Raw genomic sequence first — 21,410 nt, 5'->3', positions numbered from 1 at the left:
GCAGGGGAGGGCAGTTGGGGGTGACCAGGCCTGCAGGGGAGGACAGTTAGGGGTGACCAGGCTGGCAGGGGAGGGCAGTTAGGGGTGACCAGGCCAGCAGGGGAGGGCAGTTGGGGGCAATCGGTCCAGCAGGGGTGGGCAGTTAGGGGCAACCAGGCTGACAGGGGAGTGGTTAGGGAGTGATCAGGCTGTCAGGCAGAAGTGGTTAGGGGCAATAAGGCAGACAGGCAGGCAAGCGGTTGGGAGCCAACAGTCCTGGATTGTGAGAGGGATGTCCCAGAATGGAGAGGGTGCAGGCTGGGCTGAGGGACACCCCCAGCCCCCATGCACGAATTTCATGCATCAGGCCTCTAGTTAAAAATAATACTGCTGGATTTTTAAAAAATCAAATCTGCTTTTTATAAGTCAACATGAATAGTGAGCTTCCTATAAAGATGATACGTTATTCCTTAATAGTATTTAAATAGATGTTACTTCTTTGACTGTCATTCCTTATTGAGACTGTCAATGCATGACTAATAAGGTCTTTCTAAGACTTACATTTTATGTAGCTTGGAAGTCAATTTTAGAGCATGAAATCCTCAGTTTTGCCTTAGTATTATAATTATGGCCATGGCCATGCTTGTTATTAATGGTCAGGCAATCTGCAATATCTGGGCATTTATTCTCCCTCCAAGTTATTGTCCGTGTGTGTGTGTGTGTGTGTGTGTGTGTGTGTGTGTGTGTGTGTTAAAGCCCAGTTCATTCTCTGAATGTTGTAGATCTACCTGATGCAGTGAGTTTGTTGTTAAGTTTACTGATTGTTTTTCCAGCAGAAAACCACAAAATCACAGTCTAAATCTTACAGTACTGATGATGAGGAGGACGCACAGCAGAATCCTGGCAAGGAGATAGGCCAGCTGTACAGGTAAGGTGTCTCCATGTTTCTTGCTCAGTCTCTCTGGGCCTCTCCATCCCCATAACCTTGGCTGTTTTAGTTGTTTGTATCTTGAGAATTGGATCACAAGGTAAAGTGCTCAGTGTGGTGGGGCCTGTAAAGATAACTGGATATGAGACTGATTCTGAATGAGCTGTGAATTCACCACATAAGTAGGGTTTTGTAATGGAAAGAGTGTTGAACTAGGAAACACACTGGGTTCTAATCCTGGCTCCATGAGGAGCAGGTAAGAAAGATAGAGTCAACAAAGGCCCACACTTCTTCCAGGTCTAAAGTATCATGAGTCCCTTGTGTACTTCACAGGTTGGGTCGACGGAGGAAAACCATGAAGCTCTGCCGAGAGCTCTCTGATTTGGTGGTGTACACAAACTCTGTGGCAGCCCAAGACATCGTGGACGATGGTAAGGATTGAATGTTTTTTTCTTCTGGATAAATATCCTTGACCTTTCTTTGTCAACAGTTAATTAATCTTTTGTTAATCAGATCATCAGCATACATTTCTGGAACTGGGTACAACCCAACTTGAGTTGTCAGGAAACTGACTGCCAGTATCAAGCTTTTAGCTCACAGGGAGACCTCTATTGATTACTAGGGTTGCCTGATTGTCTAGAGCAGTGGTCAGCAAACTCATTAGTCAACAGAGCCAAATATCAACAGTACAATGATTGAAATTTCTTTTGAGAGCCAAATTTTTTAAACTTAAACTTCTTCTAATGCCACTTCTTCAAAATAGACTCGCCCAGGCCATGGTATTTTGTGGAAGAGCCACACTCAAGGGGCCAAAGAGCCGCATGTGGCTCGCGAGCCGCAGTTTGCCGACCACGGGTCTAGAGGCCAGAGGAACTTCCTTCATGGCAGAGGAGGACTTTATTATAAAAAAGACAAATGTGTCAGAGTAGGGCTTCCCCCACACTTGAACTATAGAGACCTGCCCTGGTTTGATGGCCATTCCCAATGTGAACAGTCAGAAAAAAAGAAGAAATTAATTGGCCTAAAAAACACCTTGAAAAGCCTCCTATTTTCTCATTGGAAAATTTGACTTTGATGAAAACAATTTAATCCAAAGACTGAGGATTCAACAACAAAACAAAACAAAAGAAAGAAAGGAAGAAAAATTTCAGAAGTGCTGACTCTTCACTGAATTTTTACCTATTAATTTCCACAAATTGGGTTGAGAAATTCTAGTCACAACTGTTCTTATCCTGGGCTTTCCTGCTAGTTGCTCTTTCCCCCTTTATTCTCAGCCCTTCTCATTTCTATTTTATCCCATTAATGAATGTTTATAGACATAAACTATGGTCATGTGGCTTTTCAATCTACTTTCAATTGAGTGGAAGTTAAATGTAAATCAGAATCTCCCATTTTCTCAGTAAGTCTTAGAGAAGGGAAATGACATTGTGGTGACTTATGTCCTCACAAACCTCCAGGATTTTTCCTCATATCTCTTTCCCCCCCTCTAACTCACAAGTGTATCTTTTTCCTATCTGTAGATTTTCTTTCCTTTTATATTGATTTCTTCTTCAAATAGTGACATAAAAATTTTAAATTAATTTCAGGTGAGAGCATGATAACCTGTAGGATTCTCAGCATGTGAACAACAAACACATTCTTGTAATAACTGCCCATAGCTAGAAAATAAATCTGGAGTGGTTCAATGGAGTTGAAGGTGTTTTGGTTTAGAGGAATATAATTTCTAACAAATGCCGTAGGAAATCATAATTCTATTAGCTTAAGAGAAAAATAGTATTGAATACTGTTTAGCTCTTGAACTTCATTTATTTTTGTCTTTTGTGGGTTTTCTTTTCAGCCTTAAAATGAACAATAGACAATGAGTGAATGGCTTATTCTAATGCAAAGCAACTCAACTGCATTAATATATTAATTGACATATGCCTATCAGGGTCATCTTGATGATAATGTAGTATGCATATTTATGTGGAGAAACAGCAAACAGTGACACTGATTACAGTACTATATTATCTGCATTAACTTGTCAAAAAGACTATATTCTCTCCTATCATGTTCAAAGTATTCATCAAAATCCTCAAATAACATCATTTTTAGAATACTTGTGCTGTGAACTATGTTAATAAGTTAATGTCAATAAACTATATATGATAAGGAAAGAGTTGATTTGAAGCACATCATCAGATGAAAAATGAATTCTCTAATTGCTTTGCCTCCTACCTGTATTTATGACTATTCCAAGCTCCAGCTCTGGCCAGCATTTCCTATCTAAGGCTGTACAACCTGCAAGGACAATGGGGCCCTGGGAGACTGTGCTCTAATAAACATGCACAATCAGGATATAATTCGGGTCAGTGGCCCGGCTGGACTATAGCTCTACTCCTTGGTTTCATGGGCCATGTCACTCAGTCTGGGTTCAGACACACTCAGCTGTCACAGAACACATTGGAATGAAAATGAGGCTCCGGGCAAGTTTGGCTCTTTATCCAGACTGACCTTTTCCAGCAGGTCCAGGAAACAAATGGTGGTCATTTTGGGGGTGAGGTGTGGATATTTGGGGAAGGGGTGGTAGTAGTGGGGATATTGTAGACAAGGTGCAAAAGATGGGATTGGGGAAAGGGTAGGATATTAAATGTTTGGAGGTTTACTCCATCATGACCCCAAACCTGAGTGTCCTTGGCCCTGGATTAACCCATCCTGATGTCCAAGCAGGCATTTTAATATAAACTTCCTGCTTGTTTACCTCCCATTATTTTTCCATTCCTTATAAACTTGGGGAGGTGGATGATTATTCTTATTTCTGAAACATTATTTCTTTATAATGCTTTTTGAACTCTTTCCCCATTATAACTTTTATCTCCCAAATAGGTTTTGACTAGTTCTATAATTCTATTCAAATTAACTTTAAAACTCAAATTTTGTTTTTTGGAATTGTGTTTTTTTTTCTTCTTTATTTCTGAATGCTATTAGTTAATACATGATTCCTACGTGTGCTTTTTAGATGAATGCCTTCAATGAATGTCTCCCTGTTGTCAGGACTAAGTTACACAGATAGTTTTATTTATCCACGGCTGTCTATATCTTTAAGACATTCTGTTTGAATTATGCACCTAAATTTTTTTCTCCTGCCCACCCTGTTCATACTAGCCAGATAGACATGAACTAGTGAGATGGTATAACTCTTGGGAGAACATGGGACCTCACAACAGGCAGTTATCTCAGCACAGTTCGTTTTTGGCCTCAAAATGTCAAAAGAGTCCCAGAATGGAATTATATGGGTCTTTCTTGGTCAGGAGCTGCCTCCCCCTTTTTACTGTGGGTATATACTGATATGTTATTAGGTCTATTGTAAGTGGTTGGTTTTTTGTTTGTTGTTGTTTGTTTGTTTTGCTGTAGTTCTCACTTTTCTTTTTTTCTTTATTAAAAACTGCCAGGAACCACAGGAAATGTGTTGTCATTCAGTGAAACAAGAGCACACCAGGTGGTTCAGCAGAAATCAGAGCAGTTCATGATTTATAACCAAAAGCAACTCACAAGGATTTACCCCTCTGCCTACCGCATTGACTCCAGTAACTTCAACCCACTACCCTACTGGAACGCAGGCTGCCAGCTAGGTGTGTACCCCTCGGGAAGGCGTGGTCCTCTGCATGTCTTGAGTCTATGCTGGCATTTTGCCTAATTCTCTCAAACTTTGAACTTGCGCAGTGGCACTGAACTACCAGTCTGAAGGGCGAATCATGCAGTTAAACCGAGCCAAATTCAAGACAAATGGAAACTGTGGCTATGTCCTCAAACCCCAGCAAATGTGCAAAGGTATGTGTTAATTTCCTAGTCGTGTATCTGAAGGCAGGTGACCTCTATTGAAGGAGCTCTCTAGAAAGTGTGATGCCCCAATGTTTAGCAACATGATTTCAAAAAAGAGGTAGGTTCAGGTTAGAGTGTAAATTAAAACTCTTGTCACGCTATGATGTGTAGTATGTTCCCTCCTGAGGTTTTGCATATGAAGAAGGGCAGGGGTAGCAATGGATTGTCATCTGAAATCCAGTGCCCAGCATGACATTCATTGGGCATTACTTCTAAATTGGACTGTCTACCATTACTAAGGTCTGAGCCATCTCAGAAGCTTTTTTAGGGTGTATGAGTTGGAAATCTGGTGGCAAAATTAAAATACCACCTGAAACAATTTTATCAAGCCCTTTATTTTTTTAGTTTTTTAAAAATATTTTTATTGATTTCAGAGAGGAAGGGAGAGGGAGTGAGAGAGAGAGAGAAACATCAATGATGAGAAGGAATCATTGATCAGCTGCCTCCTGCATGCCCCACACTGGGGATCAAGCCCACAACCCGGGCATATACCCTGACCAGGAATCGAACCGTGACCTCCTGCTTTATAGGTTGACGCTCAACCACTGAGCCACACCGGCTGGCTTATCAAGCTCTTTAGTCAGTATGGTCCAATTACAAAACAGTGCTAACAAAAGAGGAAAGATAATGTAGTATTAGATTTAAAAAATGTCGTTTTAGGTGGGAAAAAAAACAACTTGTTTTTTGGTTCTGCTTATTAAAATTCTCCAAATTGGATTTTTAACAATTCAGGTTAAAATGTGTTGACAGGTGTATCTTCAGGATTCTTTACTTTGTATGTGTATGTTTTTCTCTGCTATTTACTTAATTTCAGATCGTCTTTCTGTTTGTTATATTCACTCTATAGCCAAGATAGTTTAGGTTAGGAAATTATTTAAATCTGACATAACTGCTCCCCTTCCCTATACTATTGGCATTCGAGTGAAATGCTGCTCTTGCCCCCATGCCACGGTTGATAATTGCATCGCAGACAGATGCTTTAAATTGGCCCATTCCTTTGCATTTGGGAGCATGGATGCTACCAAAAGCCACAGCTATGGAAATGCCAGCTGCTATTGCCTTCACGCAGAGGCCACACTGATAGTTATCTGATAATTTCTTGGCTCTAAGACACACTCTAGTAACTCAGCACTTGTCATTTCTTTTTTTCTACAAGCTTTAGCTGTGTGTATGTTAGTAGTGTGTGTTTCCATGCTACTAACATTATATTTTAACATCTGCTTACTTGGCTTAGGTACTTTCAACCCTTTCTCTGGTGACCCACTTCCTGCCAACCCCAAAAAGCAGCTCATCCTGAAAGTGATCAGTGGACAACAACTTCCCAAACCTCCAGACTCCATGTTTGGAGACCGAGGAGAGGTAAGCCACGTGTGACCCAGTGGTTAATTTTGTGACTATCTTACTATCTTACTGGGTTCACACTTCATCCAAAATGTCAGGTGTGTGTGTGTGTGTGTGTGTGTGTGTGTGTGTGTGTGTGTGTGTGTTTATAAATGAGCCACTGATCCCAGCTCACCAGATATTAACCAGCTCTTATGGGCAAAGCACACACAGTCCTTGGAGGCATGAGTTCATATGATTCAATTCATTATTCAAGACTGACATGGGCAATGCTAACATTGGGGTACAAAGAACAACTTTATTATCAATAGAAGCATTGCATAAGAGTATGTCTTAATTTTTCATCCACATTCCTCATCCTCTCCTTTCTGCTGCACATCAGCCACCTGCTCTTGGCCACATGCTGAATCTTGTCATTACTTGCTACACGTCTGTAGCATGGTTTTAAAATGTCTCCTCTAGCCCTAACCGGTTTGGCTCAGTGGATAGAGCATCGGCCTGCGGAGTGAAGGGTCCCAGGTTCGATTCTGGTCAAGGGCATGTACCTTGGTTGTGGGCACATCCTCAGTGGGGGGTGTGCAGGAGGCAACTGATTGATGTTTCTCTCTCATCGATGTTTCTAACTCTCTATACCTCTCCCTTCTTCTCTGTAAAAAAATCAATAAAATATCTTTAAAAAAATGTCTCCTCTATGACCACAGCATCCTGTCTTTCCAGAGCTTTTATTCCATTGTTCCCATTACACCTGGTCTGGACCTTCTTGGCCACAATTTTCTCCCGACCTGTCAGCCCCTCTTCTGTTCATGCCCTTCCTCTCAGGAGTGGCCCATCAGGCTCTTTGCCACTCCTACCTGTTAAACCATCATTTCTGGATTGTGAATGTATGGGAAGCCATGCAGCTCTGCAGTTTAGTATTACCATAAACTCTTTCTCTTCATTAAATAGATATCTCTTTACCTTTGTAATTAATACATAGACTGTGGAGCTAGAGTAATCTTTTAAATGTATAGGGACTGTCTTTCTTTGTAATTAAAACAAAATCCAACCTCCTTCTCTTGGCTTATAAGGTTCTTTATCAGGCTATTATGACTTTTTTGAGCCATGGAACCCTTTGGTATCTGATGAGGCCCTTCTCAGAATAATGTTTTTAAATGCATAAAATAAAATAGGGCCACACGGAAACAAGTTATATTAAAATTCACTTATCAAAATATTATAAACAAATTGTGACATGCAAATATACATGTTCATTAATGCAGTAAGTAAATAGCAGGATTAGAGGTGATCTAATAACTATTAGAATTTTAAGTTGTGATGAGTATAGCTGATTCATGAAGATTTCTGCAACAACCATAATGTGGTGAGAACATCTGTGATTTCTATGAGAGACAAAACTGCAGTACTAATACTACTATGTTGTTCTTTAGTCAGAGGGTAATGAAAATAAAAATAGAGATTTTTCTTCCCACCCTAGCTTCCATTATCCTCTCATATTATTCATATTTCTGAGAATGAAATGACAATTTTTCTTGCTCCCAATCAGAAATTGTCATCTTTAATTTTCACCTTTTTTTTTTTTCTTTCCACATCTAGTAAATTACCATCTGCTAGGTGCCCTACCTCGCAAATCTCTCCTCGGACTTGCTGCCATTATCTGATTCCATTCTTCTCGTGTCTCATCTGGGTTACGGTGGGGTGAAGCAGACACAGTTATCTCCGGCTCACAGATGAGGGATCTATATTCTCTTTACTCTCCAAGCTCCTAAAAATGTATTTTCTTGGACTTCAAACATTCTCTCTGCTCTCTTGGGTCCCTTGGGGTTTGAGTCCTTCATTGCTCATTATCTGGAACCTGCACCAGGTAATGAGCTTCCAGATGGTCAACAAAGCACGATGCCTTCCCCTAGAGGAGGGGTGATGTGGAGGGGGTGGGAGGAAGACTAAACACTCATATTTTTCTTTTGATTATTTTTAAATCTTTTAAAATTTCTATTATAGTATCACTGGTTTAACTACATTAAAATTCACAGATCAAGTGAGGATAAGCTCTATTAATTATTATGTAACCCAGTTCAAAGACAGAACCCCCAGAAAGCTTCTGTCCATCCTAGTCACTACTGCTCCCTCATCAAACACCAATCCCTATCATAATAGAGTAATTTTGTCTGTGCTCAAACTTTCTTAAAAAATATATTTTTATTGATTTTTTTACAGAGAGGAAGGGAGAGGGATAGAGAGTTAGAAACATCGATGAGAGAGAAACATCGATCAGCTGCCTCCTGCACACCCCCCACTGGGGATGTGCCCGCAACCAAGGTACATGCCCTTGACCGGAATCGAACCTGGAACCCTTCAGTCCCCAGGCCGACGCTCTATCCAGTGAGCCAAACCGGCTAGGGCTGTGCTCAAACTTTTTGTAAATTACTTTTACAGTATTCGCTCTTTGTGTCTGGCTTGCTCAACATTATGTCTATATAGTGGAAATTTGTTCTTTTTCATTGTTGTATAGTATTCATTACATGGATATTTCATAGTTTATCCATCCCACTCATAATAGACATTTAGGTTGTTTCCAGTGTCACTATTATGAATACAGCTGCTCTGAGCATTTGTACAGAGACAAAAGCTCACAAATCTGTTGGGTGTATACCCTGAACGGAAGTTGTAGATCATTGGGTAAAATTTGTATAGCGTTAATAGATATTGGCAAACAAAAATTTAATCCATTTTTTTATTTCTGTCCCATGTAGCTGTATCTATTGCACCTAGTACAGTTTCTTTTTCTTGTTAAGCACCTAATAAAATGGGTTACTGCTGAAATGTAGACATTTTGGTCAGTATTCTCATATTAATTAACACATGCATAGAAATGTATGAGTCATTATAATACACTCTCTTTATAGATCATCGATCCTTTTGTTGAAGTTGAAATTATTGGATTGCCAGTAGATTGTTGTAAAGATCAAACCCGTGTGGTGGATGACAATGGTAAGATGATAGTCTGTGTTCACTTTAATCAGGGTGCTCTAGAAATAGAATTTGCACTGAAAAAGAAAAATGTGTCTACGTAGAACAGGAATTCCTAAAGTCCATAACTGCCATCTGAATTTATGTTAAGGGCTATTCAACACATAAAACTAAGTAAACATGGGATTAATGAATGAGATGTTTTGATGGACATTGTAATGTAGGCTCTCAAGATTTTTGCTTTCAAAGCAAAAATTTTTTTCTCATGAAAAGAACAAATTATATTTTAAAGGGCTGAGTTAAAACTCCACTTAGGAAAATGCCTCTGTCCTGTTTTTATATTGTGTTTTTATTATGCACATCTATGTCCTGATGATTTCTCCTGTTTTCTGGAGCATGTAAGACTCTCAGGCGCAGGCAGCATGCTCTGGCAAGTCTTCTTGAATATGCACATGTGGTGAATGGGCAGCATTCTTTTTTTTTTAATATATTTTATTGATTTTTTACAGAGAAAGAGAGGGATAGAGAGTTAGAAACATCGATGAGAGAGAAACATCGATCAGCTGCCTCCTGCACACCTCCCACTGGGGATGTGCCCGAAACCAAGGTCCGTGCCCTTGACCGGAATCGAACCTGGGACCCTTCAGTCCGCAGGCCGACGCTCTATCCACTGAGCCAAACCGGTTTCGGCATGGGCAGCATTCTTGTATTTTTGGCTATAATGTAAAGACCGCTTTCTTTACCCAACCTTTGTGTCTTTTTCTTCGCAATCATCTAAAATTGTGTTTGTTCATACGTTTGATAAACATTATTGCATACTTGTTCTTCTCAATTCTCAAAACATTGGAGACATTAGAAATTCAAAGAGAGACCTGACGGGGAATATTTCTAAGCACTACTTTAAGGAGAGGAATTTGGGGGTAAAAGAGTAGCACGAACTTATTACTTAAATACCATGCTTAAGAACTTCCTATATTGCATTTTCCTATCAGTGTTCAAAGGTTTTTTTTCACCCAGAAGTAACTGAGAGGTCATCACTAAGTCAAGACAAAGAAAATCTCTTCTTTTGTTCAGGAGGGACTGCATTTCAATGCTTTTCAGTCCATAATTATGCCATATGCTAAGGTGTTTAACATGGTTAAATGCTGATGCCCCTGAGTGCATACATTATAATAAAATTTATATTTTTTTTTAGAAAGGGAAAACGTATAGAGTACTTAAATTTTTATTAATTTAAATAATTATTTTATCTGAGAGAATCTTACCAAGAAATAAATGGAGTTTTGCATTTAGAATTTGAATTGAATTATAGACCTTTCTGTTTATTTTTAGTAGCTGTAAAAATACTTCATCTTTATGTATTAAGGTCTTGCTTCACCAGAAGCCACTGGAAATCATTAATGAACAGTCTAATTAGGCAATGTTCCTAATTGTGTGCCCCTAGGCACATTATTTTCTCTGAACATCAATTTTTCAACTATAAAATTATTTATAAATACTTATTTTCCTACTTAAAAAAAAGGAGTATGTGTTACCTGTGTAATTTTTGAATGTTGGTAATACACATTTTTTTTCTTAAGTAGAAGAAAACAAAAACAAACCCTGACCTACCACCCTTAGAAGATTGCCTTAAGAATTAAATAGCATGATATCTAAGCATTGAAATCTGCAAGAAACCTTCCTATGAAACACTTGCTAGCGATTATTGCAGCAGCAGAATTTTTGATGAGTGAGACGCATAATTCTCTTGTGGGGGTGGGGGTGGGAATCATCCTTTATGATTTTATGCTAAAACATTCTTAGATCCCTACTATAGCTACTTTGACCTCATTGAAGCATCCTGAATATTGTGTGAAAGAGCTTTCTCTGCAGTGCAATTTGGCATCAAAGATTATTAGAATTGATGTAATCATTTACAGGCAATTTTCTTACCAATTATTTTCTAGCAATGGGGTAAATTCCGAGGCTTTATTTCAATAAGGCATCACGGGGCGGCTTGGTCTTCTGTATGAGTTTAATAACCATTGCAAGCAATTTTCACTGCCTGCTTTGCAGATGTTGTGGCCAATTCATTTTTAGCCAACCCCTTTGCTTTTCTGATTTTCCTTTTCCTGTTTCTCTGAGGGTTTAACCCTGTGTGGGAAGAAACGCTGACATTTACAGTACACATGCCAGAAATAGCTTTGGTCCGGTTCCTTGTGTGGGATCACGATCCTATTGGACGAGACTTCGTTGGACAACGAACTGTGACCTTCAGCAGCTTAGTGCCTGGTAAGTATGGCCTGGCCTTGCCTCTCTAGACTGGCCATTCCATTTTCTTCGGAAGATTTAATATATGGTGTTGATAGACACAATGTATGACATGTTAAACGCGTGAAATGGTAATATGTGTGTTGACATGCTTTGTGAAATGTGAAGTCAAAATCCTAATTTGACTGTACCGGTGGGGAAGCCAAATGCAAGTTCAATGAAAGAAAACTGCTTTTCTCTTCTCTTATCAGGCTACCGGCATGTCTATTTGGAAGGGCTGACAGAAGCATCCATATTTGTTCACATAACAATCAATGAAATCTATGGAAAGGTGAGAAAGATTATAGGGGTTAAAGCCACATGCAACAATCCTATGGTCCTTAACAAAGTTACTTATTGACTAACTACATCAAAGGACTGTACCTCTTGAGCAGAAAATTGTAGGGAAGCCCAGGGAGCCCTATGCTGTCCTGCGCTCAGGTCCCCATCCACATGTGCTCCTTCTGCTCCTAGGGGTGTGTACCCACTCCTCCTCCCCAGCGGGCCCCTCTGGGCTTGACAGAAAACTATTCTCTCAGGTGATCATTAGTTAACACAGTGGAGATAGAGTTCAATGTTGATTTTTATTTTCATTCTTAAAAAGTCCCGGCTGGCTGCAATGGGAAATGTAGTGTCTCGGATGTTTGATGAATTACTAACCAAGCTGTGATTCCAGCCAGTTCTAGGCAGGCTGCCTTCCTTGGATGCCATTGTATTTAATAGAAAACCTAAAACTCAAGAATGAAATTTAAAGCCACCCACAGGACTTAAGAAAAAGACCACAAAACTGTATCCTAGTTCTCTCCTGACACCGCTCACTTCATTGTACGACTCCCTCGAGGTTTATAAATCAATAGGCTGTCCTCTGGTCATGCCAAGTAATTGGAGACTTGGCCACTGGAATGCGTTTGCAGAACCAGCTGGGATTTGGAGGGACTCTGAGAGCATTGAGTAAGGCCCAGAAAGACTGTGTTCTTTCCCAGAAAGAATGCGTAGCGTGGAGCTTCGCTGCAGAGGCATATACATCCTCTGTGCCTCAGCTTTCTCACCTGTAAGTGTGGAGTAAAAAAAGTACCCACCTCATAAATAAATAAATGTTATCCTTAGAAATCTGCCTGGCACATAAATAAATGCTCAAAAATGTTGGCTGATATTAATAGTAACCACGACGACAAGGCAATTGCTAGGGAATGGATGAATTCAGCCCCAATTAGGGGTGTATGTTTCTCACATCAGTTTTAGATGATGGGATGTCTGAGAATCCAATCTCTAAGAGTGATGCAGTTTTATTCCTCGACTTTCTACGTTTAGCCCTGGGTTTCTGTTTGTGCTGCTTGTTGATATTTTTCCTCTGGCCTAAATACACACAAACATAAATGATCGAAAAATGACTCTTGAATTTCTAGGAATCCCAGGGTAACTAAGTAGTTTTTCTAGTATTTATCATACTTGACGGAAATCATAAAATTCAGAAGCTGTTTAAAAACTTGATCCAGAAATAAATTAAAACATGAAAAAGAAAGTGTTCCACAGGACTTCTCTCTCCTAAACAAGTGTTCACTTAGAAGCCATATAATTTATTACTTTCAAGGTCTGTTTGGGTTGGGATGCACAAACCGCCATGCGGTGGTGGTGAGTGGAGCCATGAATGAACCCGTGGCTAAAATCACTGAAACCCCAAGTCAGGGTTTAGAGAAGCATATATGCATTTTTTCTTTCGTTTTCACTTGTGCCCCCTTGAACTGAGCCCAGATTGTGTTTTGTCTGTTTGTCTCTTCCCTTACAGTGGAGCCCTTTAATACTCAACCCCAGTTACACTATATTGCACTTTCTAGGAGCTACAAAGGTAGTTGCCCAGCATGGTGCTTTGTTCTTGCTGACATGTGTCTTTTTTAAACAGTTATGGCCTCATGCTCTCTCATGTCACTCCATTTTCCTGCTTCCCAGTTTGAAACACACATCCGTTGCTTTCAGGCAGCTGAAGTTTTTAACAGTCTTGTTAACTGTGAAAACTTCTCCTGCCCCCTCGTCACCTCCGGGGAGGAGACTTCTGGAAGGCTGCCTTCCTCACGAAGTAAGGTGGATAAGACGTGCATGACGTTGTGCAAACATGCTGTGAGCTGCTGTTCCCTTGGTCTGAATATCTTGCAATGGCTGAAAATTTCCATTTTGTATTCCATTTTTCATGGAGCTGTCATCTTAAAAGGGCAAGTTGTTGACACCACTCCCCTTGCTGACTTTGTGGTTGGTCCTTTTGTATCTCCAGAACAGACAGCTCCAAGGTCTGAAGGGACTGTTCAATAAGAATCCCAGGCACAGCTCTTCAGAAAGCAATTCCCATCACGTGCGGAAGCGATCGATTGGAGAGAGGATTCTGCGCCGCACGGCCAGCGCGCCGGCCAAAGGCAGGAAGAAGAGCAAAATGGGCTTCCAGGAGGTGGTGGAGGTAAAGGACTCGGTGTCTGAGGCTGCCAGGGCTCAGGATGGTGTTGTGAGGAGGACCACGAGGAGCCTGCAGGTGCGCCCGGTCTCCATGCCTGTTGACAAGTGCTTTCTGGGGGCTCTGTCGCTGCCTGTATCCGAAACAGCAAAAGACACCGACGGAAAAGAAAACTCTCTGGGTAAGATGCTTTAAGTTTCTCTAAAAAGAAACCCCTGTAAGCGGCATTTTGATCTCTAGTTATGTGGTTGACATTTGTAGTCAAAGTAAAACACACTGAAAAATAAGTAGTTGTTAAAGTTATTTTTTAAAAAATATATATTTGTATTGATTTCAGAGAGGAAGGGAGAGGGAGAGAGAGAAACACCAATGATGAGACTCATTGATCGGCTGCCTCCTGCACGCCCCCTACTGGGGATTGAGCCTACAACCCCGGGCATGTGCCCGACCAGGAATGGAAGGATAACTTCCATGTTCATAGGTCAACACTGAGCCACACCGGCCAGACTAACCACTGAGCCGCACCGGCTGGACTAAAGTTATTTTTTTTAGACCAGATTTTAAACTTTGGGGAGAGGGTGGTAGAAGAGCTTAAGCCTAAACTCACATTGACATCAGAAAGTGACAGTGAGGGATGAGACACCAGCAGGGTGATTGCAGGGATCTGTTGGGTCTGGTAGAGAAAGGTGAAACCTGCAGAATACGAGCAGAGACCTTGGTTTTCTCGGTGGGTACCTTATATACTGATGGTTCTCAGGTTGAATAGGAATGTATTGATTTTTCTGAAGTTGAACATAGTTGTATTTCTCTCCCCAACATATAATACATTTCTGTGACTGGGAATGTTTATGGAGAAAGAGGAAAAACCAGATGTTAAAGCAAGTTACTATCTTCACTTAAACATCTCTGATTCCTCAAGAGGTAGCTCAGGCGCTGTTTTCCTGTGGCCTTGTTTCCCTGATCCTGGATGCTGCTGGGAAGGCAGCCTGGCTGCAGCTCCTTCCGGGTTATAGGCTACTCAAGCATGTTACCCAGCTCTTCCCCTAATTTGAGCAGAATACTTCACTCATATCAAGAACTTGATACACAGTGAGGCTTGCCTTGCAATGTACCAAAGACTTCTTGGCTTGTGTCAGTGACTCCTTCTCCTGCCTTATTCTAGATAATTTAGCACCAAAACTGTGTTCATTTGATGTCTCTGAAACAAGTATGTTTTAATTAAATCAGAATAATTTCAGACAAGTCGAATGTGATACCTATTTCTTTTAGGAAATTCTCCTTTTATCATACAATCTAATTTCAATAATCGATTTTCTCACAAGCACCATTTTGCTTATATTAATTTTTTTATTTTAAAGATATTCTAGGGAGATACACCAATTTTTGAATGGCTTATTTGAATAAGAAAAGGGAGTTTAAAAGTCTGAAAATTTTGCTAAGAGGAATATCAGAGGAGAGATGAAATACATGCTTCAAAATTTATATTAGAATTCCATTTGGGAGAAAATGAAACTACATTTAACAAAAATTGGTAGTTATTCTGTCAATGCCAAAATTAAGATTTTAATAGCATTAAGGTGAGTTAGAAAGCAATATTGAGGTGATGTTTCTTTCTTCCATTTAAAAAACAATTATATAAGTTAGTCTTTCATATATGTATATGTATATGTATATGTATATGTATATGTATATGTATATGTATAGATAAAATTTGTGGCAAATATGGAGCAATACATAGCCATGGAATTATTCAAGTTATAATGTAGAGAAAATATTAATTGGTGAAAATGCTGAATATAAAATTCTATACATAGTTCTATTCCTCTACAAAAACATACAGTGCCTGACTCTGAGTGGTAACATCATTGGAAATTTAATTATTTTCCTTATAATTTTAGGGTTTATCAAAGATTTATGATGAATATTTTTAGTTAGGAAAATATTTAATAATTAAACAAATTATTTTTTATAGATCATGACTGAAAGCATTGAAATACTATTAAAAGAATCTGATCAAGAATACTTAAATGCCCAATATTGTCTTAGCACTATAATAAGCATGATGGGGTACCCCAAATTGCTGTGATTTGTGTGTTTTTACAGTTTTCCTTACTGTGCTTGATATTTTGCTTCCTCTTTTAGGGGAGATTGCAATATAAAATGTGTTTACTAGAAACAAAAATATGATAACAGAAAATTAGGCATTCACAATGGCATAAAATTAGTGACCGATTCTTCAATTTTTCATTTTAAAGACAATATATTGACATTTTAATATATTTATTTCACCTTCCATTTTGTTTTAGAAATTAATTATATCTTTTGCCAGAACAATTTTTAAAAATAATATGATTTGTACTTTTAATACACGCTTAACTCTGAAAACTTATAGTATCTTGCTTACAGGTACCACAATACTTTGTTTAACAGAGCTGTTTTGTTCTGTTTTTATTGCCATGCTTCTGTGTAGTACAAATCTGAATAGGAAACAACTTAAGGTAATCCTCACTGTAAAAGTATGGTAACTCATTGACATTTTTATTTTTATTTGGATAATGAATATTACATCCTTAACTGATGTAATCGATTTTCAAAGGGAAACTTCAGTGAAATTCCTATACATATATTTTACCATTTCATCACACAGATACTTTGTTGAAAATCTATGCAATCCATAATTATATCCTTTCACGATGTAACAGATTTACATTCTCCATTTGTCTGTCTGAAGACAAACATGAGTGTGTGCAGCTTCTACATAAAGTGCTACATGTCACCTAAAATGTTGTTTGTTTCATTCAGCAGAAGAGGAGGATGGCAGCAGAAATGGGAAGGCAAGTATAAAAGATCAGCGTTTTCCACATTTCAGCAAAAAGTTATCCTCTTCCTCCAGCGCTCTCCTCCACAAAGACATCAGCCAAGGGGACTCTGCTGTTTCTACTACCAAGATGTCAATCACAGAACAGGAGGGAGTGCCAGGTCCCAAGGGTGGGAGAACCAAACCAACAGTGTCAGGTGATGGCCAGGAACACCGCTGCCCCAACAAATCCCTCTCCCCAAAGAAGCATGTGGCTCTTACTCTGGCAGTTAACCTAACGCGAGATCCGTATGGTGTGAAAACTAAGGAGAATGGGAATGCTGGGGGCTTCGTGGAAGGGAAAAGCACACTGTCAGGAAGCATCCTTTCTCAGAGCGATCTGGAGATTAAAAGCGTGGATGGTAATTGCGGTAAGGGTAGAGCTACAACATCCTTTTCTTTGTCAGACGTCTCTACGCTCTGTCCTGACACACCTGACTTACATTCTACCGACATCCTGCAGGAGAGTGACATTTCCCATCTTATCGACAATGTCACTTTAACGAATGAGAATGAGCCGGGCAGCTCCATCTCAGCACTGATTGGCCAGTTGGATGAGACCAGGGATCAGGCTAACCTCACAGTTGTTTCTCATCTTCATGGCACCCGTATGAGGTCAGACCATCCTCCCTTGCCCACCATGGACCTAAAAACGCCCTTCAAGCATGACTTGCCCCAGGGAAAACCCAAGGCATCCTTACTCTGCTCAACTCCGGAGCGGATCGCGTTCTTACGTCCTGAGACCTCCGAACGCTCAACACACACAGTGGTTTGTGAAACTACCTGCACTCCTAACGTCTCCAAAACCAAACTAGATGATGACCCTTCTGCTAAGGCCAAGACAGGGGCCACGGACAGCAACCTGCCTTGTTCCTCTAACACTTCTCACTGCTGGTTACCAAAAAGTCCCACCCATGGGAAAGACTGGGAAATCCTGGAGAACAGCCTTGCCTCTTCCACCCACTTGACCCTGGGAGACGCAATAGCTGACCCCACGCTCTGTTTAATTTCTGGGGAGAGCAGTCTTGTGGAAATCGATGGAGACTCGGAAAATCTGTCTATAGCCCCCTATGATTATAGGCGAGAAGGCACAAGTCCCCTTGCTTCTCCTTTCAAACTGAAGTACAGTCGGGACGTGGTGGACCATTTTCAAAGAGGCTTGAGAAACGGCTACTGCAACACGACGCTCCACCCTCCTGTCTCTGAAATATTCAACAGGAGTCAAGAGGTCAAAAATCAGAGTCGTCCTTGTCTAGCCTATCAGGGTGCTGGTTTTATGCACAAGCACTTCTCCAATTCAGATGCAAAAATGAACCAGACCTGCGTGCCCCCGTCTGGTGCCCAAGACTTGCATGCCCCTGCGCCCAAGCAGCCCCAGCAGCCTCCCCTGCCTGTTCTGAAGCTGCCCAGTCCTTGCAAATCCAAAAGCCTGGGGGACTTAACATCGGAGGACATCGCCTGCAATTTCGAAAGCAAGTACCAGTGTATTAGTAAGAGTTTCGTTACAACGGGCATCCGAGACAGGAAGGGTGTGACTGTGAAGACACAGTCGTTAGAGCCTATGGATGCCCTGACCGAGCAGCTGCGGAAACTCGTGTCCTTTGACCAGGAAGACAGCTGCCAGGTGCTGTACGCAAAGCAGGATGCCAATCAGTTCCCCAGGGCGCTGGTCAGAAAGCTGTCATCCAGAAGTCAGAGCAGAGTGCGCAATATTGCCAGCCGTGCCAAGGAGAAGCAGGAAGCCAGCAAGCAAAAGGGTGGGAACCCCACCCACGTGGGTGGAGTGGTTCTTCGAAACAAGCCCACGGCGCCCGCGCCCGCGGGGAACCGGCACTCCACGGGCTCCTACATAGCCGGCTACCTGAGCAACGCCAAGGGCAGCGGCCTGGAGGGCCGGGGCATCCCCGAGGGCGCATGCGCAGCCCTGCACGCGGGCCACGCCGACCAGCTCTGTGCGGATAATTCTGTTTTGCAGACAGAGCCAAGCAGCGATGATAAGCCAGAAATTTATTTTCTTTTGAGACTGTGAATTACATAACGCTGCATTTTCAATGTTTACAAGGTATTCTGTAGAACTGTCGAGCGTTTCCAGTAAACAGGGTCCTTGGCTTTGAAATGATTTGAACATGCATTTTTAAACTTGTATTTTGGTCTCCCTTTGACTCCATGAGTTCTTCCTGTTTATGCGATTATGTATAGATTTGGGTGGCATTCCCCACGTACCTATATGATCTTTTCCCCCTGTGGTGTAAACTCTATCGGTATGAAATATGTGCATGCCCTCCATGCGAGCCTTCTCAGCAGCTTGGGTGACAGTGTACGTATGTTTCACCTGAAATCACAGTCACCAACGTAGTCATTTTCACTCTCTAACTTGAGTTAGCCCAGAGACTTTGCAAAGGACGAAGGGATGCATTCTTTATTTTAAAGCCATTATCATCGTTCCTGTTTTTCCTCCTTTGTTGAGAAGCCCAGATGCATTTTTACAACTCGGTTAAAAGGTGATTAAAATAGTTACCTTACCTTTTAAGATTTCTCTCCCCCAACCAGAATAAGAGTTCTGGTAGCTACTCCCCCCAGACCCTCTCATTTTACAGCAGGCGGTGAGGGTGTGGAATAAAGCAAACTTCTGTATACTAGTATAAGGACAAACTTGTTGGTTTTACCTAAAGTTTGTTACATATTTTTGCTGATGGCTTTGTATGTAACAAGAACACAGTTACTGAGCTGGTGGTTGTATTTTTGAATTTTCTGATTAAATAATAGGCTGCAAACAATGGCTTTCAGAATGAGGGACTTCCAGACACTAACAATAGTAGCAGAAATTGAAAACTTCCCCCAAAGCTTTTGAGAAAACCCCCCCACAAAACTTTATCCTAACAAAACCCAAGTGAATAGATAATTAGAAGAAACCTTTTCCTTCAGGGAGCCAAGTAACTATATTTTAGTACCAACATACATTATTTTCACTGTGAATCCATTTTTTATTGCATGTTCAGATGTCTCTCTTTGCTTTTTTGTAACATTCACTGCAATGATGTTCTTCGGGAATTCATGAAAATATAATTAAAGCAGATTTTTAAACACTTGGTGACCCCCCTTTTTATTTTCAATTGAAGTTCATATGATGACTGTTAAGTACAGAACTCAGAACACTTGGAAATATTTCCTTTTCATCTTTTGGCAGCAGAAGGGATAAGTTCTACAGGGGACGGTTTTAAGCAGCATTTTATGTCTCTGGGTGTTTTCATTATGCTTCAAAGACCATATTTGTAAGGTGACTTGAAAAGAAATCAAATATAATGAGTTCCTTGCATTTGGTGTTGACATTGCTAGTTTAAAAATATTCCTTCCTGCAGGGGAGGGTGGTTAGGAAGAGATCAACCAATGAACTTGTATGCATATATGCATAACCCGTGGACAATGGGGTGGTGAGGGCCTGGGTCGGGGAATGTGGGGAGGACGGGAGTGGGCTGGAAGAGGTTAATGGGGGAAAAGGAGGACCTATGTAATACTTTAAACAATAAAGTTTTTTTAAAAAATTCCTTCCCAAATCCTGGGGCGGGGGCGGGGGGGGGTGAGGGGAGAGGGAAGCACAGGCAGGGGTTGGGAAAAGCAGGCAAGATGCTTTGTTTGGCAGATCAGACTACGTGAAGCTTTGTTGTGTGAGGGAGGAGTGGGAAGGAAAGCAATCAGACCCTGGTTACCCTCAGTCCACAGTTCTGATCTTCCCCAATGCTGAGGGGCCTCCTCTCTTTGGACAAGCACTGGGATGCTGGTTGGGATGGAAATGTAATGGTGGGAGGGAGAGTTACTCCTCTTCATTCCCTTAGTGAACTTGAGATGTTTTTGTCTTCTTGGGAGTTCTGAACCCACAAAGTTTCGTCCTTAGACTTTGGCTTGTTTTTAAAGTGTCCTTGTCTTAAAAGAGATTGGCATGATGTAAATGTGTTGAAATTCATTTGCAAAGGGATAGAATGTAGCTGCCTGTCTGTTGTAATTTGACAGCATTTGTGTTCTTACAGAAATCCAGGAGTTTACATTTGGATGTCAACTCTGTCACAAAGTGATCTAGTAGTAAAATATGTGTGGTGCCAAGTGATGGGCTATCAGGTCAACCCCTTGGTGTCCATGTGTGTTCGTTGCCCATACATGCAATCTTCTTCTACTAATAGAACTTACGAAGAGAAGAGAAAGGAACTTCATAATTACTGTTTGGGGATGGCCTAATAAGGCAGAGGAGGTAATACATCTTCAATTTTACCACAAACTTTCAGTACTCAGATTAGATTCCAAACCATGGTTTCTTTCACTTTTTAGTAGAATGGATCAGGAACTCACACAGTCACAAGGAAATCACACAGCAGGTGAGATCTCAAGCAAGATAGTAACAGGCTTGCAATTTTTTTCTTCCTTTTGCGAGCTAGCAAGTCCAGGAAGCCCTCAGTCTTTGCCAGGTCTGACTAGAACAAACCCTATGTAGTTTCAAAGTTTCCTCATTTGACTTCTTTCTTGCAAGCTAGATGGAATATTCCAAGGCTGAGCAGTGACAGGTGGCTGGGAGAGTTGTCTACAGCAGTGGCAATATCCACAGAAGACTAAGTTTCTTTACATAAATCTGATCAAGCCATCTTTCCTGCTTAAAAGCCTTTAGTGGATCCCCATATTTATAAAATAAGGTTCCATATTATTGCACACAAGGTCTTCTTTGATTTGGTGCCCTTGTCTGTTTCTACAGCCTGGTTTCT

At 40.8% G+C, this 21,410-nt stretch overlaps 1 protein-coding gene across 1 annotated transcript in view; it reads left to right on the top strand.

Annotated features, from left to right (window-relative positions):
• PLCH1 (phospholipase C eta 1) overlaps positions 1-19,747 on the top strand; it is a 173,260-nt gene extending 153,513 nt beyond the window's left edge. The window contains exons 14-23 of the mRNA XM_079766462.1: positions 813-907; positions 1,241-1,338; positions 4,339-4,518; positions 4,610-4,717; positions 6,003-6,127; positions 9,013-9,097; positions 11,201-11,347; positions 11,578-11,657; positions 13,632-13,986; positions 16,608-19,747. Coding sequence (XP_079622588.1) covers positions 813-907; positions 1,241-1,338; positions 4,339-4,518; positions 4,610-4,717; positions 6,003-6,127; positions 9,013-9,097; positions 11,201-11,347; positions 11,578-11,657; positions 13,632-13,986; positions 16,608-18,691 — 3,357 coding nt within the window. The 3' untranslated portion in view covers positions 18,692-19,747. The remainder of the gene's footprint in view (positions 1-812; positions 908-1,240; positions 1,339-4,338; positions 4,519-4,609; positions 4,718-6,002; positions 6,128-9,012; positions 9,098-11,200; positions 11,348-11,577; positions 11,658-13,631; positions 13,987-16,607) is intronic.
• The last annotated feature ends 1,663 nt before the right edge of the window (positions 19,748-21,410 follow it).

This window comes from Cnephaeus nilssonii, assembly GCF_951640355.1.
Source record: "Cnephaeus nilssonii genome assembly, chromosome: 3".
Taxonomy (NCBI): domain Eukaryota; kingdom Metazoa; phylum Chordata; class Mammalia; order Chiroptera; family Vespertilionidae; genus Cnephaeus; species Cnephaeus nilssonii.
Note: the sequence above shows the minus strand (reverse complement) of the source record. Positions and strands in the feature narration are given on the sequence as shown.